The sequence below is a fragment of the Pleurodeles waltl genome, chromosome 4_2 (genome assembly GCF_031143425.1).
Source record: "Pleurodeles waltl isolate 20211129_DDA chromosome 4_2, aPleWal1.hap1.20221129, whole genome shotgun sequence".
In the NCBI taxonomy this organism is placed as follows: domain Eukaryota; kingdom Metazoa; phylum Chordata; class Amphibia; order Caudata; family Salamandridae; genus Pleurodeles; species Pleurodeles waltl.
The window spans coordinates 40,514,674-40,540,714 of NC_090443.1; the positions used below are offsets into that span (position 1 = coordinate 40,514,674).

The following is a 26,041-nucleotide window of genomic DNA, read 5'->3' on the forward strand; positions in this document are numbered from 1 at the left end:
GATTTTGCGTCAAAAAACGACGCAAATGCAGGGCTAAAAAGGTATAAATATGGGCCTAAATTCTTCCTTTGTCCTGACTTCAGGGATCTTAATGCACATCTTGACATTGAGGTCAGAATTCACAGATAGCTGATCATAGGTAAGATTGGCTTTTCAGCGAGCCTCTGAAGGGAGGGGGCCCGAACCAACCCAGACTCTGGCTCTGAAATTTTAGGAATGACGACAATTTTGTAAAGTTCCTTTGAGGAATTAGAGGAGCTGTCAATTCTCAGGGCCAGTTCATCCATCCAGGCTTTTCTGATGTCATAATGATACTTTTTTAGTGCTTTTTTGTATTCCAGTTTACATGTCTCATCATAACTAATTCTACATTTTCTCTCTTTTACAACCTTTTTGTAGTTCCACTAATTCTGCTGAGAACCTTGAGGTTTTTATTTGAGGTCCAAGTTGTTTACTTTGTCTGAAGGAATCAACCATGTATATAGCCGATTTGGCTAATTTATTATTCTGCCTGCAGCTCTAGAATAGTCTAGAGGTAACTTTAACAATCCTCAGATTTAGCAAGTCAGCGTTTAAAGGTTTTAGACTAGCATCTGAGCACCATCCAGGTGGCTGTTAAGCAGACGGTCCTGCTGAAGTAATATAAAATGGAATGCTGTCGGAGCATCACTGGTCTCACTCTCATTTGCGAGAATGTAAAGATAAGTGAGTTGGTAAGACGCTGCCACAGTCCTATGGATGCCAGAAAAGCATGTTGTTGAGAAAAAAGGGAGTGTCTTGCATTGGAGTTAGAAAATAGGAGAGAAAGAAACACTGAAATGCATAAGGGATATCTTAATATAAAAAGCAAAAACAAAAATCATAATGTGAAAAAATAATTGTTAAATTCAAGTGACTTTATAATCTACTTAAGATACTAACTCCCATACCAAATTATTACCTACTACTATTAGGTCTCCATTTCAAGTGCCCTGGTGTCAGATGCAATAATTATCGCCCTCATAAAATCTGACAAAACTCTGTTGAGAATTTAATGTGTGTGATAAATATCACCTATTATGAGTACCTCCCTTAAATTGGGGCATCTCATGCAGATTGGTGTTTTCCATACCAATATCTGCTTGTACCACTATCTACTGCCCATTTGTCTGTCCAATAACTTTTAGGCCTAGGCGAAATTCTAATTATGCTGAAGTGATCAAAGCAATTTCAGTAATTACACATTTCTCTTGTGATGCAAAATTACCCAAATTACGCAATTACACCAGCTTGAGTAATTAAAAGTAATTTGGGGCAGAAATCCTACAGCACAAACACAGGAACTAAGAACCAGGGGGCTCATTTACAAGGCCCTTGCTCTATTGGAGCCTCACTTTTAGCAACGCCCTGGTGGCGCAATACCCTTCGCCATATTTATACTTCTTGTTAATACGGCCCCTTCACACTCATCAATTAGCATGAAAGGGGCATGCAATGGATGTTGCTGTGGGTGTTCCACCGCAACACCTATTCCATTGTGACGCTGCCCCAGATTTACGAGAAATCGTAAACCTGAGGCAGCGCCAAAAACTAACGCCACCCCCGGGGGTGGCGTAAGAATGGCACAACAAGGAGAAATACTTTTATTTCTCCTCGTTTTTGGTTTTTCTTTGTGTGCTGCATTGTGCAGCACACATAGAAGTAGCAAATCGTCAATACTGATTGTTTATGTGCAGAAAGGGACACCTTCCTGCACATAAACAATCATTCCCAGCAATGCAGGCACCCTTGTACGATGGTGCAAGGATGCCTGCGTTGGTGCTAGGCAGCTAATTTTAGTGCCTGTGCTATGGGAAACACAGAGGAGCACCATATTTTCATAAATATGGCGCACCCCTGCGTTTCTGAAGTGATGCCGCACGGTGCTGCCAATTTTGGCGCAGCACTGCGCCTCTTCCTCATAAATGAGGCCCTAAGAGAGAGCAAGCGGCTTCTGACTACTGCTGTTTGTGTCCTGTAGCATTTACTTCTAGTATCTTAGGTGAAAATGCATCTCCGAGCCCAGGGTGCATTGTGCACTAGAAAAACAGCACTAAATGCTGAATTACTCCGTCTCAAGTAATTATTCAGAACTGCAATATTGCAGTAATGATGAGTAATTAGGCTAGAGAGAATTACGCCAGTCACGCCCAACCTTAGTAAATATCTGCTGGACTGATCTGGAAAAATATATCCGGTAGAGGCCGGACAACAGATCCTTTTCTTGTTTATGCAAAACCCTAAATGAAGTCCTTTGTGGTTAGCCTTCAGTTTCATTAATCTGATGTTTCAAATCTTAATCCATGTGGGTGTGATACATACATGTAATACTTTGCTACTTTCCCTTGGTGGCCAGGAGCTGAATGATGTGCAGGTGACCGTTCACAGCCAACCTCTGCATATGGAGATCGAGGCAACGAAGCAGCCAGATCTAACTGCCGCCCTCCGGGAAATCCGCAGCCAGTATGAGAACATCGCCGTGAAGAACCAGCAGGAATCCGAGGAGTGGTACAAATCCAAGGTAGTGCCAGGGCATGGGTGGAAACTGAGGCTCAATGGTGGGCAGGGCTGAGGAACCCGCTGCTTCGGGCTTGGAAGGGTTTCAGGTTCTTTGATGTAAGTAAGGGCAAAAACAAGTATACACTTGCAAAGTGGGTTAAATCCATTGTTTCTTAACTGCTTATGCAGCGATAGTGGACTATTTAACGAGTCCAGGTTCACCCAGGACATGGCCCAGAGAAAAGAGCTTAATTCTTACAATTTGTTTGGTTCTCTCTGATAAAATGTGGTCAGGGAGAACAGTATAAACCACACAAACTGTTCGCAAAGAGAACAGTTCTTGGCATGTTGACATTACTGACGGCCTTCTGCCCTGTTGTTTCTCAATGGCAGGCAGTAGCCGAGCAGCAACATTTCCATGATTTGGGCAAGGTCTGCCTCCACCATTTTTTGCTCAATCCCCATTAGGAAGGGCAGGATAGAGGTTCCAGAGGGTATTAGGTGGAGTTATACGTTCTGCTTGGAAATACATTGCAAGGTAGATTGGAGGGTTGACTGCATTGTAAAGTGAGTTAAGTTAAGATGAACAGGGCACAGAGGGTGGCATCTACAAACCTCACTAAGTAGGTTGGCCTTGCCCCTGATTCATATTTACAATCCTGATGTTTTTATACACTTTCTTACTTCATCACTCTTTTTTTATTATACTTCTCTCTCTAGATATCTTTCCACATCCTTCTCTTGTCCTTTATCTTTCCCTCTCCTTTCCATGATCTCTACTCTGTGTCCTTTCATTTTCTTCCTCTTGTGTCTATTCATCTTTCCATACCCTGTGTGTGTTCTGATCTTTTTTTCTTCTTTGACTTTTCTTTCATTGTCTTTTAAAATGTTCTCACTCCTGTTTTATCCTTTTGTATTCTTGATATCTTCCCTCTATTCTTTTCTTTACCGCATATCTGTCAGTGCCCTCCTACTTCACGGCCCATCCCTGTGGGCTCTTCTATGGATATGTGCCTGTTACAGTTGTAATGAATTATAGCCGTACCTCTTCCTTTCTTTATGATCTGTTCACCTGACATGTACCCATCTGTCATATGCCTATTCTCTTTGTTTACTCCATCACAACTTCTCGTCATTGGTTCACAGTTTGCTGATCTCTCAGATGCTGCAAACCGTAACACAGAAGCTCTTCGCCAGGCCAAGCAGGAGTCGAACGATATGCGGCGTCAGATCCAGAGCCTCAACTGTGAGATCGATGGCTTAAAGGGAACTGTAAGTACCATCCCCAGGCTGCAGTATATATATATATATATATTTATATATGTATATATATATGTGTGTGTGTGTGTGTGCGTATATATATATATATATATATATATATATAAATGTATATATATATATATATATATATGGTATATATATGTATATTTTTATATTTATATATACAAGCTAGGGTTGGAACCACAATCCATAAATCGTCGAACACCCATCCAAAACTATAACTTGCAGACCACCTGCAGTGTTCGTGCTCTCACCCTTAATGCGACAGATGCAATTACAAATGTCATAAATAAGCTTACATATAAAATCAGATTTCACGTTACACTTACCACTTAGAAAGGAATGACTAAGAATGTAGTATTATTCATTAATTTACCCTTGTGTTGTTATTTAATTACATTTTCCTTTTAGGTGCTATTACTTATTTTGAGGTCATGAGCACTATATTCACTGTATATTAACTTTCAAGATATATCTAAAATGTATGTACTTTATGCCCAACACAAGCATCCCATTAAATACTAATTTCTCAAAAGCTAAAGAACGATGTTACACTAAAGCAAACAGGAACAATCTTTGAGTAAGGTTATAACTTTGTGTTAAGTTTGGCGCAATCCCGTTCAGCCATTTTCCTGTATTAAAGAGTAGAGCCCCAGTTGGGAATGAAAATGGGAAATCATACTTTTGGGACTGCCTGATCTTTTGTTGGTTCCCTCTTGACGGATCTGCACAAAACTCACCTTGATGAACCTTTTTTGTAAAGTTTCATGCAGATATGTAGAACGGCACCAAAGATATTAAGGAAAAAAACGCTTTTCCTGTGGAGACTCTGACCCCACCATTACTATAGTGAAGCTATTGCTGCCTTTGTAATGTATATTAGTTTGCTGAAACATGTTTTACCGTTTGACAAATACAGATGCAATTTGGCAGACGTTTGGCAACATTAGCTCATTTTAGTTTATTCAGATTTGTGCGGATTCATCAAGGGAGACGCATTTACAAAGGGGGTTCAGAAAGTGCTCCGTTAGTAATAAATGTGATAGACTTTCCTGAATCAGCATGACATCTCACAAACCATTATGCAGATCAATCAAAAGGGAGCAAATGAAATATTTGACATGCAAGTGACCTTAGTGCTGTAGCACAGATCTGCACCAAATCTGGCAGGTCCGTACTATCTTTAGTTTACATTGGTATAATGAGTTTCATGCAAATCTATGGAGGGACAGATTGAAATGGGGAGTCAAAAAAGTTTTAATTTGCAAATAACTTTGGCGCTGGTAATGAATCATCTGTTAGCAAGTTGACCCCAGTGCAGGAATTTCAAGTTTAAGGGAGATCTGACAAAGGGGGGAAGTTAGCAGGTGCCAAAAAATATTTTATTTGTCAATATTTTGGGTGCCACATGAAGGAGTTTCATACGAATCCATCAACAAAGAGAGCAACTCGGGGTATAGGAAGGAGTGTTAATTTGCTAATAATTTGCTATTGTGCAGCAGACTGCCAATCTCTGATGCGCGTGTGCTTCAAATTCTCTCAGCACGGGTTGGCCACAGGGCCTGGTCTATGGCCTGACAAAGTATTTTATTTGTGGCCCTGTTTAATTGTGGTTGGGACTAAACTTTAGTACTGTAGATTTGAAATGAACAAAAGCAGCTAAAACTAAAAGCTTCTTTTTCAAATGGGGTCTGTTTTTTTAAATGTATAGCTTCACAGAAAGTTTGCAAACCTGGGTTTGAGGAATGTTTGCACACTAATGTTCCAGTTATGATTAATTTATGATCCTTTCAAGCCCACTGACACATTATTGTTATGGTAATTTCTTGAAAACTGCTAAATGTATTTACTCCAAACAAAGTTACTACACTTCCCTGAGTAAACGTTTAGTTTCATTCCAGGTTTGGTGTAATTCCCTTCAAAGTTTCTTTCTGTAGTGTGTATATGTTAGACACCTTTTAACCCTCTCATTGATGGTTTTGCCTGAAACTCAAAAGAGTAAGCAAAACATGATTAGTTTGAATGTAGGATGGAACATTGCATGCAGAAACCACGCATGCCTTAACAACGTGGTTAAACAATGACTGCGTTGTTTCCACTTGTGCCTTTACTATGCATGCCTTTACAACAATTTTTCGTTGTAAAAGCATGCCTAGTAAAGGCATGTGTGGGTATGGCATGCATGGTTCTATCATGCCACCCCCCCAACTACCCTGACCCTCCACCCCACCCCTAAAAACGAAACTACCATAGCCCCCCAAAGGCCCAAAAGTACCCTACCCCTAATACTTAAACTACCCCGACCCCCCACCTGCCCTAAAAACAAAACTACCCGACCCGCCCTAAAAACAAAACTACCCCCACCCCTGCTCCTAAAAACAAAACTACCCCCACCTCCCTAAAAACTGAACTACCGACACCCCACCCACCCTGAGCCCTAAAACCATGCCTTCCCCCACGCACCCTATAAACAACCGACCCCCCACCAGCCCTAAAAACAAAACTACCACGGCCCCCCAGACTGCCCCTAAAAACAAAACTACCCTGACCCCCCCACCCCGCCCCTAAATACAAAAATACCCCAACCACTAAAAACAAACATACCCTGCACCCTCCACCCATCCTGAGCCCTAAAACCTTCCCTGACCCCCATCTGCACTAAAAACAACTGGCCCCACCACCTGCCCTAAAAACAAAACTACCCCCTCCCACCGCTGCCCCTAAAAACAAAACTACCCCAACTCCCCCACCCATCCCTAAAAACAAAACTAACCCACCCCGCCCCTAAAAACAAAACTACCCCAACACACCCATCCCCACCCCTAAAAACCGAACTACCCCAAAATTTCCCTCCCACCCTAAGCTCTAAAACCTTAATCCCCCACCTCCTCTAAAAACAACTGACCCCCAAGCCACCCTAAAAACAAAACTACCCCAAACCCCTACGTCCGCCCCTAAAAACAAATAGCCCAATCCCCACCCCAAGCCCTTAATCCACCCCACCCCTAAAAACTACCCCAACCCTGCCCCAATTACCTGACCACACCCTCTCCAGATCCACCCTAAAAAAACCTAAACATCACCGTCCCGCTCCTAAAAAAAAATAGACCAACCCCCCACCCCACCCTAAACTCTTTTTCCACCCCACCCCTAAAAACTACCCCGCAAACTGCGTGACCCACCCACCCTAAGCCCTACCCTTAAATAAAATCCCAAAATACCGCCTACCCCCCTAAAAATAAAAATTAGCCCAACACCCCGACCCCAGGCCTTTATCCACCCCTACCCCTAAAAACGAACCCCCAACCCTGCCCCAACCCCACTTACCTGACCACGTCCTCTCTCGATCCACTCTGCCTTTTTCTCTGCCTTAACCACGCATATGTGTAGCTGACGCACGCATGGTTAAAGCAGAGAAAAAGCCATGCGTTGTTCCGGCAAGCGTGGTTACTCCTGCGTGGGAAACGTCTGCGTTGTTCCCAACGCAGTGTTTAGGACGTTTCCCAGTTAGTTTGAGTCAAGTGGTGTGCATATCTGTAAAACGGTATCAAACTTCTTAACAAATCGATTCATTTTTGAACCTCCATTTAACTTTGCCCCCCCTTTCCAGATCTGCATCGAGCTAGATTTCTGCACTGTGCTAAACGTGCTAAGAGCCTGCCAATTTTCAAGGAGATTTATTACAGAGCACATGAAATTGTTTTTGGCGCTTCTTTCAATTTTGCCCCACTCTTGGTGAATATGCACAAAACCTACCACAACCACAGAAGATTAAACATGGTAAACATCTGCCATATTTCATGTGGTTTGATCAATAATGCTAATTTTAGTAGTAAATGAACACATTTTGAAACCCTCCTTTTAAAAGTGCCCTCTTGACAAATCTGCATGGATTTTAAAATACAAAAAGTAAGCAAAACATGCTATGTATCTGCCAAATTCCATGCCAATCCGTCAGAGTGCTAAAGTTATAAGGAAATTATAAAAACAGTTTGCTATTGTCAAGATATCTTTAAACTTTAACCTCCTCATGCCCTTTCAGAACTTCTTTAAATGCTCATTTTTTCAAATCACTAAAAGGATTTACACCAAATTAACAAAAGCACAATCCTTGAGTAAAGTTCTAACTTTCTGACAAGTTTGATGTGATCTTGTGTAGCCATTGTTTCATATCGAAAAGCGAAGAATCCTATGGGAATTGGAATGTAAACTCTTACTTTTGGGACTCCCTCTTATTTTGCCGCCAGCTTTACGGATCTGCATAAGACTTGCCATAAGGACCCACAGTGCATGATTTTTTAAAAGTTGAATGCACTTTCTTCAAACGTCCCCAAAGTTCAAGGTTTTTCAGAAAACAAAAAATGCCTTTCATATAGAAACTATGATTCAACCACAGTTCCACTTTCACTACCACCGCCACCTATCTGGGGCGACAGAAAGAGTGGAGTTACATTCAGCTTGAGCAGCAGAAAGTATATAAGTTATTGCCTCTGAGCCTTCTGGAAAGAGGAAGAGAGGAAGACAAACACAGGAGCACAAGTATCACTGACCCTCTTTCCATGTTTGCACTAGTGCAGGAAGCTTTTGTGTGAGAAGTTCCGCACTGTCACTAGGAGCCATTCCACAGTACATTCCACTGACCTAGGGTTATTGTGGTTGCTTTTCTATTCCAGAACGAGGCTCTCCTGCGTCAGATGAAGCAGATGGAAGAGCAATTTTTTGCCGAGGCCAGCAACTACCAGGACAACATTAATCGCCAGGAGCAAGAAGTCCAACACATGAAAGAGGAGATGGCAAGGCACCTCCGCGAGTACCAGGACCTGCTCAATGTCAAGATGGCCCTGGACATTGAAATTGCAACCTACCGCAAGCTCCTAGAGGGCGAGGAGAGCAGGTTTGTGTATTAAATGTACAAGGTGATTGGGGAAGGAAGGTTAATACGCTGATGTGGAAAGGCAGGGGTGGACATATGGAAGGTGGCAGTGACTGAGAGCATCTCTAGATGGGGGCCAGCGGGTGAGATAATACTAGTTTTAGTAGGTGAAGAGTGTTTGTGAGTGAGTGCCAGGCTTGATTGTAAATGGTGAAAGGGTGATGGTTATGAAATGTAGAAGGGTGACAGTGAGTGAGCTCATGGCTACATGGGCTTAAACTGTGAGTTGATTGTTTGTGGTGCTTGGAAAGGTGGCAGTAAGTGACTGCATGTGTGCATTAAGATGAAATAACATTGTGCTGATTCTGCTACCTCCCCTAATGCAATTTCCTTCTACCTGGTAGGATTACTGTGCCCATGCACTCCTTTGCCTCCATCAGCATCAAGAGCCCTGGTGAGTCATCCCTTTGGTAAATGAACAACATTTTTACTCTTTAACCTGCATGACCTATACTCCCCTGCCTGCCTCTTGGATGTGCTATGAGCTGCACAACGTCCGCAATGCATAACAAGGGTCCTGCACAGCACCTGGACAGCACCCATCTTGTGAGTGTGCTCATGGATCCCCCAGCACTGTGAATGGCATGTGGACTGTAACCCATAGGAATGCGCTCTATTACAACCTGCAAAAATATTTTACAAAGCAATGAGACATAATTGTGTACTTCTGTCCTTGCATTTCATGGGACTGCATACCTTAAGCATGACCTTCAGGAATGTCAAGACATTGGAGATATTAAGAGCATCTACAAGGCTTAAGGGAGCCCGTATCAGTGGCCCAACAATTCTATTCCTTTTCAGCAGAGAAGTTATAGGAACCTCTCCAGAACCTAATGAAGTATTTTCCTGCTCCAGCAGAAGGCAGGCATATAATAACACCACTTAAGAAATTGCTACTTAATTAGAGTTGTATGAGCCCAGTGACCCAGACTAGAACCTTGACAGCTGAATAGCCCAACTAGTGCTCTTAGGATCCTGTCATGCTGCAGGAGCACCATTGAGGCTCTATTTTCACTAATAATGTCATTGGATTGCCTCATCTACTCATGTTTTTAGAGTACGAGCACTTCACAAATTATGCTCCAGGTTACGCAACACTAAAGACGGTCATTAGGATCTAAAGTCTCCTAAGAGTGAAAGGTTTTGCTTGTTTATTTTATATTAAACTATTTGCTATCACTTCATGACCCTCCATTGAAGAGGTGAACGTAATACTTTAAAAAACAATGAACTCCTTTACTTTGCCCATTCTACATAGGATCCAAGAATAACTTAATGGAAGACAGTTTTTTTTTAGTATTGCAATCCCTGCTGCAACCAAGTAGCTCCATATCTGTGAAAAGAGTTAGATGTTTCCCTATATTAGACACAATACTTGAGATGGACAGTGGGTAGTGTTCTACAATGTTGAACTTCCACACATGTTGTCTCTTCTGAAAGTATCTTATTCCTGGTCCGTCCCTCAAAAGCAGAGAGAAAGCATAAGACCATGTCTAAACAGTCAAAGACCAGATGCTTACTAGTCTAACTTCCGTGTTCCAATATTTGATACAAGTTTATTTTATGGAGTCCTTGCATTGTGCTGATCAGTGATGCTGTAAATACAGGAATGTTGAGGCACAGATTTGCAAAACATCTTCATTCTGAAAGGAGGCAGTAGGACATTGAAAGATCTTTAGCTTCAGGAATACCAAGCAATGATCAACTGAGCTCTAGATATGTTTATTTTCGTATGGGGCCTCTTTGGAACGGCAATGGAACTCTGCAGGAAGCCAGTGAAGGCCGTCAAGAGTGCGAGTATCTGGCTCGAAGTGAGGTTCATGCAGCAACATCCAAGGCTCAGAAAGTCTTTTCCACTTTGAACACTGCTCCTCAAAAGGTGTTTTTAATTTGCGATACCTCACGTGAAGCCTTTGCATGAACATCTTTTGTGCTAATAGCTAGGGGCCTGCAAAATGCCTGCAAACCTTCACAACCATGTGTTCAATTTGAACACACAATATGGCACTACTTGATCCCCAAAGATCTCCACAGACAAAAATGCTATGAATACAGCACTCCTGAGTGAATCAATTTGGAGATTTTTTTTTTAAAAGTGGACTGCAAGAATTGTGTGCTGAGACCTTTAGGCCCATATTTATACTTTTTGTGTCAAAAAGTTTACCGCTAGCTAACGCCATTCCTACGTGCCATGCAGGTGCCTTATTTAAGGAATGATGATAGCCGGCGCTGCAGACTGGTCTGAGTAAAAACAAATGACTCAACCAGGCAGTGCTGGCGTAGGGGAAAATGGGGGTTGTGCGTCAAAAAATAGTGCAGGACAGGTCTGAGGCAAAAATCATGCCTCAAATCGGACTTGCACCATTTTTTGACGCACAACCCCCATAGAAATGACTCCTGTCTTAGCAAAGACAGGAGTCATGCCCCTTTGCCCAATGGCCATGCCCAGGGGACTTCTGTCCCCTAGGCATGGTCATTAGGCACAGTAGCATGTAGGGGGGAGCAAATTAGGCCCCCCATGCCACTTTAAAAAAATTAAAAAAATACTTACCTCAACTTACCTGTACTGACCTGGGATGGGTCCCCCCATCCATGGGTGTCCTCCAGGGGTGGGCGAGGGTGGCAGGGGGTGTCCCTGGGGGCAGGGAGGGCACCTCTGGACTCCTTCCGAGCCCACATGTCCCTTAACGCCTGCCCTGACCCATGCGTTAAAAAAGGCGCACATCAGGCTGTGCACCGTTTTTTAAGGCCCGCCCTCTCCTGTGCGTCAAAATGACGCAGGAGTATAAATATGGCGCACAGGCCTTAAAGTCATTTTTTGGGCCAGAATGCCTACCTTGCATATCATTAACGCAAGGCAATTTCCCGCCTCCAAAAAATGACGCACACAGTGGAATTTTGACATCTGCGGGGTCGGGCGTCAGAGTTTAAATATGGGGCAAGGTTTGCGCTGAATGTGCGTCCAAATTTTGGACGCACATTCAGCGCAAACAGAGTATAAATATGCCCCTTAGTGTTTAAGTTCTCCAGCATTTGTATACCTTTACCACTCAGGTATATTTTCTAAATATTTTGACAATGGTGCAGTGGTTAAAGAGACATCCCTCCAAATAAAAAAATCTCAAAACACAGATAATTAATACAAATATGAACACATGCAACTAGCATTAAGAATAGAAGATACAGGCCCTGATTTAAGAGGGCCTAGAGCCACTTTAGCACTGCCTTAATGTCATTTTTTTTATGCTGATGTGGCACTAAGGTGGCCTTTTCCCTGCGCAATATTTACAAGGTGGCACAATGCATGCACTGTGCCACTCTGTAACCCTTTGCGCTACATTATGCCTGTGCCAGGCATAATGTATGCAATGGGGGCGTTCCCCCATTGGGGGGGGCCAAAAAAATGGTGCAAAAAAATCTAAGAGATTTATTTGCATCATTTTTTCGGCACTTTTAACGCCGTCCCAGAGTAGGCGTTAAAAGGAGGCTCACCATTGTTTTCAACTGGCCTCAATGGACTTTGCAGGATTAGCGTCAACATTTTGAACTAGTCCTGCAAAGCTCCGAACTAGCGTTCAAAAATGGTGATGTTAGTTCCCTAAGTACTGCCATGGTGCACGCATTTTAGATACGGCGCACACATGGTGGCATTAGGGGGGCGCTAAGGTGCGCAAGAAAAGTGGGGCTGCACTGGGTGCAGCGCCACTTTTCTTAAATCTGGCTCACACTATTTAATGTTGTGATGTGAACATAGCATCAGTGAGAATAATGCAGAAAAATCCAAAATAAGGTAATATGTCCCCTTGTTTCTGAAAGCCAGGCAGTCCTATTGATCTCCAACAGTTGTTGACAAGGAAACCGTGTGGAGGGTCAGTTTATCAAGATAATGAGTGAGTCAATACTGAGCATGCCAAGAGAGCCAATAAATGTTTTATCAGTGGAAACAACACATCACATGGCGCCTACTTTAGTCTGTAGCTCAGGTAACACTGGCTGCACCGCTGGTGGGTCCAAAACCAAAAGAGATTTTGTAAATGCCCTTGGAATGACCTTAGAATGTGATCATCTCATGGGGTCACTTTACAATCCCTAACTTCTAGAAGTCTGCCCTGGAAGATCTCTGACCTCCTCTACCTCTAGAAATCCTGCCCTAAGATGTCAGATTGCTCTCAGGTGCTCATAATGCATTGGATGAAAAATGGGAAACGTTTACTATGAGCCATGCAGATGAAGTGCCTCTGAGACCCTTAAACAAGAAGCAAAGCATTTCCACCCACTACCTTAACAGTGAGCACCAGCTTGTGAATACATAGTTCAGGACAGACATTGTTGTCTCAACGAATTGAGTAGTCCTACGATGGATTTTAAGGGTCACAATTTAAGTTCGCTGAGGCAAGGCTGTTTTTAGCGGACCGAACAGTCCTAATTACTCGCTGTACCCCTGCCAGGCCCAAAGTGAGCACTCGGGCATGGTTTACAGTATCACAGTATTTAAGGTTTGGTGTCCCTGTGGCTGTGCAAGGACTGCATGGGCCTAGGAGTGTTTCCCGCTGCTCCCCAGGGGTCATTGCCCTGATTCTGTGAGTGTCCCGCAGAGGTGACTGGCCCGCAGGAAAGACTCCAGGTTCCTTTAATGCACTGCAGGTCTCTATACACCCTTATTCTGCTCTAACTTCGTCTGTACACCCAGTGAGGGGGAGCGGTGCTGTGGCACGGGGAGGACTCATGAAGGGGAGGGGGAGAAGGGAATTATAGTTCTTTGTTATACACTAACTGCTTTCTATCTTCCCCACTCTCATTTTACCTTTTCTCTCCCACCGTTTTTCCTCTCTCTTCTCCCTCCGCTCTCCCATCTCACCCTTGTTATGCCCCCTGCTGTCTTGCTCCTCTTGCATCCTTCTTAGCTCCAGACGTCGATCACAGCTCCGATGGCCCGAGCCGGAAGACAGTTCTCATTAAAACCATTGAGACTCGCGATGGAGAGGTGAGGAAGCACATACAAACATGGTGCGATTTAGGGCCCGGTGTAGAGGTGGGACAGTGACATCATAACATGCAGAGACCACTAGGCTCGCTCATTGTGGGTCAGGCTCTCGCATTTGAAATTTGGCTTGATCTGTCACGCATAACAAATGTCACATATGGCGAGAAGGGCTAGAACATGAGCTTTAAATACAACTTTGTTCAGAGATGTGATGTGTGTAGATCAGCTCCAGGGGTGCATAACAGCAGCAGGAAGCAGCCTCATCCTGGGTGAAATCTTCCTACAAATCTTTCTGCATTTGACATGAGGCGCTCACTTGAACACATCGGAGGGGTGCCCGCTTCATTAGTTAAATATGAGCCTATATTAGAAAGTTTTGGTGTTATTTTATTACTTTTTACATTTATTTTGATGTTTTTGTTTTTATCTCACCGGTCACTCCTCATGTTATCTTTCATGCTAAAGTCTGTGTGTCATCACTTCCTGTGACGCCATCAAGTCTACTAAGAATTCTCAAAACTTGAGAGCTCTGAACATGAAGGATTTAGGGCCTGGGAAAGAGGCAAAGGGTAGGGTATACTAACATGGAGAGCATCAGGGCCTTGGGCAGAGGTGAGGGGTGTGATACACTAACATGGAGGGTTTCAGTGTCTGAGGGAAGTTGTGAGATAAAACATACCAACATGGAGGGTTTAAGGGCCTGAGGGCAGAGGTGTGCTCAGGATATACTAAAAATGAAGGGCATTAGGGCATAGGGTAGAAGTGAGATGCAAGGTATTCTAGATAAAAGGGTTTTGGGCTCAAGGGCAGAGGTGAGGACGTGGCACAATTCCATGGAAGATTTCAGAGAAATATGGTCCAAGGCGAGGTTGTTTTTAATAACTTAGATGGTCGAGTGTCTGGAAGGAAACTAGTGCATCACGGATGCACTAGCATGGACGGTTTCAGAGACCTGGGCAAAGATGAGCAGAGGGCATTCTGGACTGGGCCACTGTAGGGCCCGGCGGAAGACGGGAGACAAAGATGTACTGACACGGAGAGTTTTAGGTCCTGTAGCAAGAGTAGACGCGGAGACTGGGGAAGTTGCAGCACATTGAGGCTGGAAGTTATAGGGTTTTAATGGCAGGCTTTGTTAATCCTTCCTTGCCAAATGTGTCTGTCAGAGAGGCTACTCATATTGGTGCACAGGGGGTTATTGGCAGCCCAGACAGGAAAGAGACCCTCCATGTCATTGACAAGGACCCATTATGTCGGATGGAAGGGGAGCCATTGTCAACAACTTCCTGTAAAGGAGCCCTGAAACAGTGGGAATGCTGGCAGTGTACTGTGGACTTGTTTCTTTATTAGAACATTGGAATGCTGGAAGCTCAATTGAAAACAATGGAGTGCTGCGGGCTTTTACTGGCCGGTAAAAGCCCGCAGCGCCAACATTCCAATGTTCGCTTTGTTCACAGCAGCAGCTGTGAACAAAGCCTCACGGAGCCCGAGGGGATTTTAATCCCCTCGGGCTCCGTGAGCAATTTGTTTTTTTAAATAGAACATTCTGCCCTGAGTGGCAGAATGTTCTAATAGCCTTAGAACCCGCCGTAGCGGGCTCTACCGGCTATTAAAGGCCCTCTCCCTTGTTAAATGCCCTCGCCTTCGGCTCGGGCATTTAACACGGGGAGCGGGCCTTTAATAGCCGGTAGAGCCCACTACGGCGGGTTCTAAGACTATATGAGACTCTAGAATCTGAAGCATAAAGAGCCCCCAGGCTCTAAGGTACCGAAGATCTCCCAGATAGGAAACAATTCTATTACTGAATATCACTGGTGAATTGTGTAATGCTGCACCGCTCCTGGTGCGCGCGAAGTGCGATGGCGCGGGGCACTCGAAATAACAGCCTGACACCTGTGACTCAGTGGCGGGAAGGTAAAGACCCTGGGTGCCCTTCCTCCCATTTATTTATATTCTCCCTGTATCCTGGAAAAAGTAACTCGACCTTCCGGGTCAACTGCAAACGCGCAGCCACCTGACAACTAGACCAAAATACCCCTTTATTACAGATTGGAGCAAAAGAAAGATTCATTAATAACGTATTTTGAATCCACACGTTTTGCACACTTCTGCCACCTAGCGATAGGATACGTAATAAGTCCCAAAAGTTTGAAAAATAACAATGTGGGCTTTGACTCGAGGGCGATCCGTAGTCAGGCTAATGCAGCGACCGATAACACCCTGGGTGGAACTGGAAGGGCAACCCTTGCTGCGGTGCTTTAAATGAAAATATAAAGTACAGATACTCACTCTGTAGAGTACATTGTGCTCCTGAGAAGTGCCGGTACTTTCCCATTGACTGTATTGCAACAGTGCTGAGATGTGCCGGCACTCTCCTTTTCAAATGAAAGAAGTGCGGGTTGTGAGTACCGGACAGCACCTGCTCATTTAAAGTACTGAATCTGGCTGTACCTTTCACCAGATGCCTAAAGACCACTTAGATAGAACGACAGGTATCAGAAGCACAGAGTGACTACATGCAGCTTTCAGGGCTGCGGTGGGGGCAAAACTCCTCCCACTGCAGGCTTAGGAAGAATGATTGAAGGATTAAAGAGAAAGGGCCTTCAGCACATCACATGATTAACCCTGTCATGCATCACTCTGTGGCCCCTGCTCTCTTAGACGCTTTACCTCACTCTCAACACCATCAGCAATAAACAGCAAACAGGGTCAGGCAAATATTTACATAGTACATGCAATTCCAGAATAATTATGAATATTTACACTATAAAAATAGCTGTGTCTGTTGGCAGAGCAGAAAGTAAACATCACATACATAAAACAGCCATGTATTACTTTTTCTAATGTTGCGAGGCAAAACCTACATCCACGCCAGAAGCGAACCAGGCCCTATGGTATAGCTGTTGGACTTACAGAAAAGGCACCAAATTCGACGAGCCCCTACCCAGAGCCCTTTCTCAGTCTCTTACCAATTACTTGCGGGCATGATATGGCTCCCTTAAGAGCGCAGGCAACCACAAATGGGCCCTCCTTAAAAGTAGTTCTGTCACTGCCTTGCATTGCATTGCACACAAACTAGACATGGATGAAATTTGTGGACCGATGGAGCACTTTAGTTATGAGGGAGTCTTCACAGTGACATCAGCCCACCAGCCACGGCCCATCCTTTAGGGCGGAGGGGCTACACACACCCCTTTTGCCCCTCATGAAGAGTGTCTGTCAGGCTGAGCAAAGGTCCGCCTGACAGACACTCTTCATGTTCAGCTCAGGCAGCCAGGAGCTAGACATGCGTGATTTGCGCAAACTCCTGGCTGCCTGAGCTGAACTTTGCTAGGCTGAAGAGGTCACAGCTACTATGGGTGTGACCTCCTCGGCTCAGCAAAGGTGCCTCGTGGCCCTCCCCCGGGTAACGAGGAAAGTATCACCCATTGACTTCGACCTGGGCGCTTCAGGTTTAAGCCCTGAAGCACCCAGGGCGAGTGTCAATCAGTGACACCTCGTCACAGAGTGGGATAGGGTCAGCCGTCTCACTGACCCCATCCCACTCTGTGACGAAGTTGGGACTTGCCTTCCCTCGTTGGCTGACCTAAGGTCAGGCAGCCAGGAGCTAGACATGCGTGATTTGCGCAAACTCCTGGCTGCCTGAGCTGAACTTTGCTAGGCTGAAGAGGTCACAGCTACTATGGGCGTGACCTCCTCGGCTCAGCAAAGGTGCCTCGAGGCCCTCCCCCGGGTAACGAGGAAAGTGTCACCCATTGACTTCGACCTGGGCGCTTCAGGTTTAAGCCCTGAAGCACCCAGGGCGAGTGTCAATCAGTGACACCTCGTCACAGAGTGGGATGGGGTCAGCAGTCTCACTGACCCCATCCCACTCTGTGACGAAGTTGGGACTTGCCTTCCCTCGTTGGCTGACCTAAGGTCAGCCAGTTAGGGAAGGCAGCAGTCCCAACCCTCCTGGGACCTCCGAGCTGAAGGTAAGTGTGTGTGTGTTTTTTTTTAATGAATGTTTGGTGCGTGTGTGTATGTTTGAATGTTGAGGAGTTTTGTAAATGGATGTGCGTGCATGTGTGAATGAATAAGTGTGAGTGTAAGTGTGCTTCCCGCCTGCCCCCCTCCCTCCTAAAGTTACCGGCCGCCACTGCAGCTCATCCTTGGCATTGGCCGCTTATATACAGAACAAAGAGTGGTGACCTTGGTCAAGAACTTTTCAGAAACTTTCAGAACCATGCTCAGTGGATCATTCCATTCCTTGCTGTTTGACCTTGATAGTATGTCTCGAACTGTGTCACTTTTTTGACCTAAAATGGAGTATCCCTTGAAGTCTGGAAAGAGAGCTAATGAGGAAATCCCTCTAGGGAGGAGTGACATACACAAGATGTGAGCAGGGCAGGCACGATGCTGCTTTGCCCCAGACAGTCCTCCCACAAATTAAGGCTCAGCTTTGCAAAGTTACGTAGTTGTAACACTAGTTTTGCAGTTTGACATCAGTTAGGGAATGAATGCATCACACCCAGCCTCCTCACAGGGTGGAAGAAATTGAAGATTGTGATGCTCTCACATGATGGTTTCAACAGACTCCATAAGATGAGTGTGCCATTGCAGAAATGCCATAAAGTAACTCCTGTATGGTTATTTGTCAAACATTTGGAAACCATTTTGGATTCAGACTCTAAAAGGGGGAATGTGTAAAGTTTGTGTACCTACAAATACATCTTGCTGCTAAGCTGGTGATTCAGGAATGCAATTTTCCCTTTCTGATACTATACCCATGTGAAATCTCTCTCTTTGTTTGGTAGGTGGTGACTGAATCCAGGAAGGAGAAGACATCAGAGGTGGACAAGTGATCTGCGTCCAAAGGACAGCACACTGAATCAGGGCAGCTGGAATTCCCAAAGAGAACAACTGAATTAAGCAAACAACATCCCAGGGCATATTCACTGCAGAGAACTCATTGATCACACTGAGAAACTCACCTCTCCTCCCATCATAGACCCTGCCCTGGCCCTCAAAGAACACTTCTTAAAAAGCCTGATTGGCCTGCTTTGGGGGAGTGTGAATCAATTAGGGGATTCTTTGCAGTGAGATACTTGCCCTCATTCCCCACTTCATTGAAAATGTGGAGGACTCCAGCTGAATGCTCAACACAGAATCAGAACTAACAAGACTGCCCCACTCTCACTCAGTGACAGCACAGGCTGGAACCACTACTTTCTCTCATCCTATGGTGTTTGCATCATTGAACCCCTTCTCTCAGTCACTCCCCAGAGTCTAAGCCTAGAAAACCATATGTCAGCTAACCCAATAGATGTTCAGCCTGGGAGGTCTGTAACCAGCACTCCCACTCTCCATAACAGATGTTTAGCTTAGGACCCCGAACAAAGGCTCACTTGGTAGAAACATAGGGCCCGATTTAGAGTTTTGGTGGATGGGATTACTCCGTTACAAATCTGACAGATAGCCATCCGCCGTATTACAATTCCATTATATTCTAATACGGTGGACGGGATATCTGTCAAGTTTGTGATGGAATAACTCATCCATCAAACTCTAAATCAGGCCCATGGCTTCAGAACCCCTCTCATCCAACAGAAGGACCATCTAGGTTCCTTAATATCTTCCCATCCAATGAGAGGCTATCTTGACCCTGCCGCACTACTGCTCTTAAACCAAGCCTGGCACCTCTATTCCCATTGATCCATGTAAACATTAGATTGGGATCCCTTCTCCAGTTTATCCAGTGAAAGTGCAGAACATCATCCCTTAGCTCATTCACCCAATTAAATACCCTGCCTGGAGCTTCTACTGCCATTCACTAAATTGAGTCTCAGGCTTGGAACTCTACTCCCACTCACCCATTTGGGTATACCCTGGGACTTTTACTCCCACACATCCAATGTTTTTTTAGCCTAGTATCAACATTCTTCTTATGGGATTTTCTTTGCAGCCCTCCTGCATCTCTCATTCTCTCCTAGCCAAGTGTCCTCTGCTCCAAGAGTAGGTGGAGTTTGATGCTCTAGGCATTATAAATGCCACCCGGGTTACTATGGTGCTTCTGAATGCCTAGAGCAGCAGAGGCTTCTGGTGCTCTCTTATACCCTGCTGCAATGTTATTGTGCCATGTGTCTGCTTAACCAGCAAATAAAGTTAATTCTGACTAACCTGAGACCTGACTTGTATGTGGGCAAATATTTGAGTGTGTTTGCAGCAGGTTCTGTGTGTTGGTAGATTAGCGTAGGTGTACTTGAGTTTAGCAGTGTTTGTATGTGTCTAAGGCACGAACTGGTTACAGTCCATATTTGTGCATGCGTATAGTGATGACTGTACAAAACCTAGTGTGACCACTTGACATGAAGGCAAATTCGGGGCAGTGTCTGTTAAAATGCAGGACAAAGGTTCAAAATTCAGGGCAGATGTTCAGGGAAAAAAGTAAATTTTACAGCTATATTCGCAAGGTCAAGCAATATTATAAAAGTAACCAAATTCATGACTGACTCAAGGGCTGGTCAAAATAGGTATATATTCTTGGGTTTTATGATATGTAGCAGTATTGAGTAAACATTCTTATATAAATGTGCGGATTTTGTATTTGATAGCATTGTATTAATTTTTGGTATGCAAAACACAACTTACACATCATATCAGACAAGATAAAAACATCCACATAGCCCACATTAATGGATAATGCATTTTCATATGCATTGCGCCAAGCCCCCTCAGTCCAGCCTGTAATAGGCCCACCATTTCCCCATATTTTGGTGTGTTTCTTGGGACACCCGCGAGCGGGAATATATGGGTTCCTCCTGTTTCGCACACCAGTCCATTCCTGCTCTCCATTCCGCAGTTCCAGATGCTTTCCAGTGTTTGGCAATCAGCATCCCAAGCCCCACAAGAGTACGGTCGCCCCTTCGGCCCCCACGGTCATCGAAGATACCCAACAGGGTGGTCTTGGCGAGGCCATACTCTGATTTCCTAGTACACTCAATAACGTCTCAAATATTTGGGACCAGTATCGAAGAATGATCGGGCATCTCCAGACCATGTGGTAAAAATCCCCTACCCTTACAGGGCACTTGAAACAGGTTTCATATTTTCATATAATAATAATAATAATAATAATAATAATAATAATAATAATAATAATAGTACATATAATATATTGCATATTTCATATGTAAATATGGTGACTTAAAGAATAAAACAACACAGCAGTTACACAGAGCTCTGTCTGTTGACTTAATGCTGACCTCCAGTCCTCGTTTTTCGTTACTTGTATCAAAACACCTCTCAGGCGAGACAGGTGCACATTACTCTAAGTGACAGAGAGGGGTCTATTGCTTCTGCACCGAAGACTTAAAGGCAGGAAAGGAAGATGGTTTAGGCTTCAGCAGAAGGAGGAATCAGTGGTGCATGGCCCTAAAAAACGCAGTAGACTTCAGCAGCCGTACGGAAAGGCCCATCTAACACCGGGGTTTACGCGCGGAGAGGAGCATATGTAGGACAAACAGGACCATGTGTGATTGTAACAATTCAACATCTGAGGAAGGCTGCACTGCAATGCATGCCAACTTCCCATGCAGTACAGTATAGCTACATGATGGGGAACCCCTCAGCGGACAGATGGCAACTCTATCCTACCAATATGGCCCCCATTTTGGAACAACTTTTAATAGATTTCCTACTTTCAGCTAATTCTAGTCTTCAAGATGCCCTTCAGTATTGAAGTATACAGTATATTTTCAGAAAGGGCAGCACGCAAAGAGAGCAGAAAGCACAAACTGCCCGAGGCTCATAAGCCAAATCGGACTAAAAGAGAGACGCTTTAGCAAACATTGATAAAGGAAATACACAGTAAGGGTAACTTAATGGATGTTTACGGGGCAGTGCATAATGTTAAAATTGAGCATATGGATATTATACCTGACATTGTAGCTATAATTGCTGGATATTCATAACTACACATAATTCCCCCCTTCATAACTGCCATTTGTGCAGGAAAAGTGAAAATCTATAAGGACTGCCCAAGGACGTTCACCACTTCGTATTGCAAAATCTGATCATGTTGTCATTAATTCTCTTCTGCTGCCTTGTCCTGAATCATCTGTATCTCTGAGTATAGTTCTCTAGCTAGACAATCTCCTGTGGTTCTTTTGAGTAATAGACACGTAAGGGGGCAGGCAATAGGAGAAAGACAGAACGGAAGTTGATACCTTGAAGTACTAACTTTTGTGATCCCATTCAGAAGTTAGCACAGCAGATTGGTCATCGTGTAACCCTGTATTTGCCAATAGCACTACTAGCCTTTCCCCAGTAAAAACAACAGTTTGGGTTTTTTCTGTTAGGGCGTATAAAAACACATGTCCTACTCTGCAGGAAAAAGAACTCTGCTTTAGGGCTCAACAGGCCTAACTTAGAGGTGACATATTTTAAAGAGGGTGGTCTGGACTTTGTCATTAATTTAAATGGCAAAGGTGAGTTAGTTTAAAACTGCTCTACCAGTCTGCAAGGGCAAGCTGGAAGAAATATTTTACTTTGTCACACTCGTGATGTCACAATAAGTGCTGCAGTCCTTTAGGTACTTGCTAACTTATAGGCCCCGGGTACCCATGGCATTGTATACTATGGGCTTATAAGTAAGTTAACGTATACCAATTGGGTATAAGCTAATTAAACACACACTTTTGAAATCCAGATCACTGGCACTGAGGTCTGGTTAGCAGAACGAACTGAGTGCACTCTGAGAATTGAAAAACCAGCAGCATAATTCCAAAACTTTCTGACTGATCGTGCAAAAAGACGCATTTCCTTACCTTGTCTCTTAGCAAATCTGCACTTTGCATTTAGAACTTGCTGTGATCTGCTGGGCGAAAACAATGGATTTATCACCAAAGGAGATCTGCTGCTGGTGACCAGGAGGCCTATGGCCTTGGATGTGACATGGGGCAATCTCTGATACTACTTAATTAGAAATATCATGCGCACTCTTTCTATAAAAATAGTTGGATCTCTTCATCTTAACTTCCTCTATCTACCTTTTCTATCACTTAACTTCATTTGTCTACCTTATCTATCACTCTACGTCCTTCTAGGCTTTCTACATCACTTTTTTATAACCCACTGATCTCTTTGTACTTCACTGACATGTTGTATCTTATCATTCTTGACCTCAGCAATCACTAACCCCAGCCCCTCTCTAGCACACTTCTTAGTCTTCCCCTCTCTGGCTACCTCTATGTCACCTCTGTGAGCCTTTATCACCCTTTCTCAGCCTCATCCCTCTTTCTGTCTCATGGTTCTCTCCTTACTTCATCACACCTCTTCTACCACGCCTCGCTCTCTTTACCCTTTTTCCTGTATCTATCTCTACATTCTTCTGTACCTACCTGTTTATCCATCTGTGCTCTACCTCACCTTTGTCTTTCTTACCCTTCTCAATACATCTGTCTCTACCTTTCCCTCACTCTCTATCTTATGACGTCACTTCTCTCTACCACTCAGTGCCTATCTCTATGTTTCTGTGCCTTTCTTCTGGCTTAACTCTTCTTGATGGCCAAGTTGAATTTAATGTAACCTTTTGAGTAAGGGGCAACTTTAGAAAGTTGCCACTCTATTCTTTACGTTTTCCAGGGGCCATTCACAGATGCTGATCACAAGACAGCCTTCTGCCCTCCTGGGGATAGGTGTGAATGACTCCCAGGCATGGACACAACAGAAGACTGTCATTGGAAGAGGCGTTACTTCTCCCTGGCAGGAAGCCATACAGGGTGTGAGACATCACCTCTAAAGGGCAAATGGCGGACATATACAAGAGGGGCATCTCTTTTGTTCTGGTAGACTGGTTGACGTCAGGGATAGAGAGGGGGAAACAGTTGACAAATCTGTTTCCCGATGGGCGTGTAGCCCTCAGGTAGCCACACCTCTAAGTTGGGCTACCAAGCTCTACACACAGAGAGAAGGGTTCTGCCATCTTGTGAGTGGGAAGAATAATGCACTTTGAGAAAGGTAGATTCCACACATTGCAGGAGGTTGTCATCATGCAGGAGGGGACGTGGTGGCCCACTGGCACCCTGGCAACTGGACCTCAGATCACGTCTGTACTTGAGAGAGAACTGAAGAAGGACTGTCCTGCTGTTCCCACTGCCTGGCAAAGAGAGGCTGCATCAGAAACTGGACTTCACTTGCTGCTCCTGTGTTAACAAAGAGAGGACTGTGCCTGTAGTGTCCTGCTCTAAGAAAAGTCATCCCTGAGCCTCAGACAGAAGGAGTGATTCCAACAGTTAGTTGGCGGACTTACTGTTACAGCTACAGAGTCACAAAAGCTGAGGAAGCCTTGGATAGTTGGTAGCCAAGATTGACTGACTGCACTGACCGCCGATGCACAACTGGGAGACCAAGTCTCAATGCTGAAAAGTTGCATTAAAGTCTTCTGGACCCAGGCTAGTCATCATAGTGCATTTGGGTGCCCAAGACGGACACTAGCCACAGTTAAAAGAAACCAATGGCTTTGTTGTAACCGGAGACCAGTAGATTAGTGGCAACTGGTTTTTGGCTTGTCCCCAATCATACTTCAAGGGACATCGACCCCCGTGGCCAAAGTTGCATTACTATGTTCATGGACCACGGGATGCCACCGGAAGTCCTCCATCACCAGATCAGCACGTCAGTGTCCTTCAGCATCCTGTATCCCTTGCATCAGGACCACTCCATTGATGTCTCTGGCGGTTCACCCGTAGAACCTGGAATTGGACTGGAGACTGCTTTGACTGCAAGGTAACTTCCTGCAAAGTTTACTGGCCACTGTAACTCACTCTCTGCCGGAGCTAGTTGCCCAGACTGGGCGAGAGTAGCCAAACTTTACAATAGTTTTCAAAAGTTTTAACTTTATCCACTAACAATGGTAGTTGCCAATGCCTGTTTGCATTTTGAATGGAAATTAGATATTTATTTTTTGCTCTATAATTTATATCTCTGGAACGTCCTTGTGGATTGTTTTCATTTTGGTTTCTAAAAATTCATAAAGATAAGAGCTATTTTATAAATTGGTGTCAGGTTTCCTTTATGTTGTGTTTCTTTCTTGTTCAACTGTTTTGGTATTTCTACATGCTTAGTACTTGTTCCTTCGACAAAACCTGACTGTCTGAAGCCACAGCTACCCAAAGTTGAGCAAAGGTTTTGCAAACGACTCTGAGTGGACTCTAGCTTTTTTTACAGATCACTACACAGTCAGGTTGCACAATTACACCATATAATAAACAGCTTTCTTCACATTAACTCTTCATTATGAACCAGGCACTTAACAATGGAGACATCTAGGCTTGAACACTTGGGGGTCATTCCAACTGAAGCACCGCCAACAGGCTGGCGGTGCTTCCCTGCCCATTCTAACCGCGGCGGGAAAGCCGCGGTCAGAAAAGGGGATCCGGCGGTTTCCCGCCGGATTTCCCCTGTCTGGGCTGAATCTCCATGGCGGCGCTGCAAGCAGCGCCGCCATGGAGATTCCGACCCCCTTCCCGCCACCCTGTTTCTGGCGTTTTTTACCGCCAGGAACAGGATGGCGGGAACGGGTGTCGTGGGGCCCCTGGGGGCCCCTGCACTGCCCATGCCACTGGCATGGGCAGTGCAGGGGCCCCCTAACAGGGCCCCAGCATGATTTTCACTGTCTGCTTAGCAGACAGTGAAAATAGCGACAGGTGCAACTGCACCCGTCGCACCCCTGCAACACCGCCGGCTCCATTCGGAGCCGGCTTCTATGTTGCAGGGCCTTTCCCGCTGGGCCGGCGGGCGCTCCTTTGGCGGGCACCCGCCAGCCCAGCGGGAAAGCCAGAATGGCCGCCGCGGTCTTTTGACCGCGGAGCGGCCAAATGGCGGTGACCGCATGGCGGGCGGCGGACCGCCTTCATCTTTGTTTTGAGAGTCTAAGACCTTAACCACTAGGCCGGTCTCTTTAACATTTTGTATCAAAACATAATCATTATATTCAACTCTAAAACACAAGTAAATGTGGAGCTACAGGTGTGTGTACACTTCTAGCTTATCATTCACAGAATAGGTGGAAGGAAGAGAAAGAGAGAGTGAAAATAAAACATGCATAGTGCAAAGAATAATATTTGACCGACAGTATAAATGAAAATCACTTGTCAATTATGGTAACGCTGTGCAGTGGACCAGACACATGACCATGAAGACAGCAATGTTCAAACACTTAGGGCCTGATTACAACTTTGGAGGAGGTGTTAATCTGTCCCAAAAGTGACGGTAAAGTGACGGATATACCACCAGCCGTATTACGAGTTCCATAGGATATAATGGACTCGTAATACGGCTGGTGGTAT

The 26,041-nt window shown here is 44.7% G+C and overlaps 1 protein-coding gene across 2 annotated transcripts in view; it reads left to right on the plus strand.

Moving 5' to 3' along the window:
* Positions 1-19,875, plus strand: part of LOC138292141 (peripherin-like) — a 41,409-nt gene extending 21,534 nt beyond the window's left edge. Inside the window, exons 4-9 of one of the 2 annotated variants that reach the window (XM_069230546.1) lie at positions 2,375-2,539; positions 3,664-3,789; positions 8,472-8,692; positions 9,076-9,125; positions 13,636-13,715; positions 18,509-19,875. In XM_069230546.1, the coding sequence (XP_069086647.1) occupies positions 2,375-2,539; positions 3,664-3,789; positions 8,472-8,692; positions 9,076-9,125; positions 13,636-13,715; positions 18,509-18,556 (690 nt within the window). In that variant the 3' untranslated portion in view covers positions 18,557-19,875. Of the gene's footprint in view, positions 1-2,374; positions 2,540-3,663; positions 3,790-8,471; positions 8,693-9,075; positions 9,142-13,635; positions 13,716-18,508 lie in introns of both variants that reach the window. The other variant, XM_069230547.1, reaches the window with a different exon arrangement.
* Positions 19,876-26,041: the final 6,166 nt, after the last annotated feature.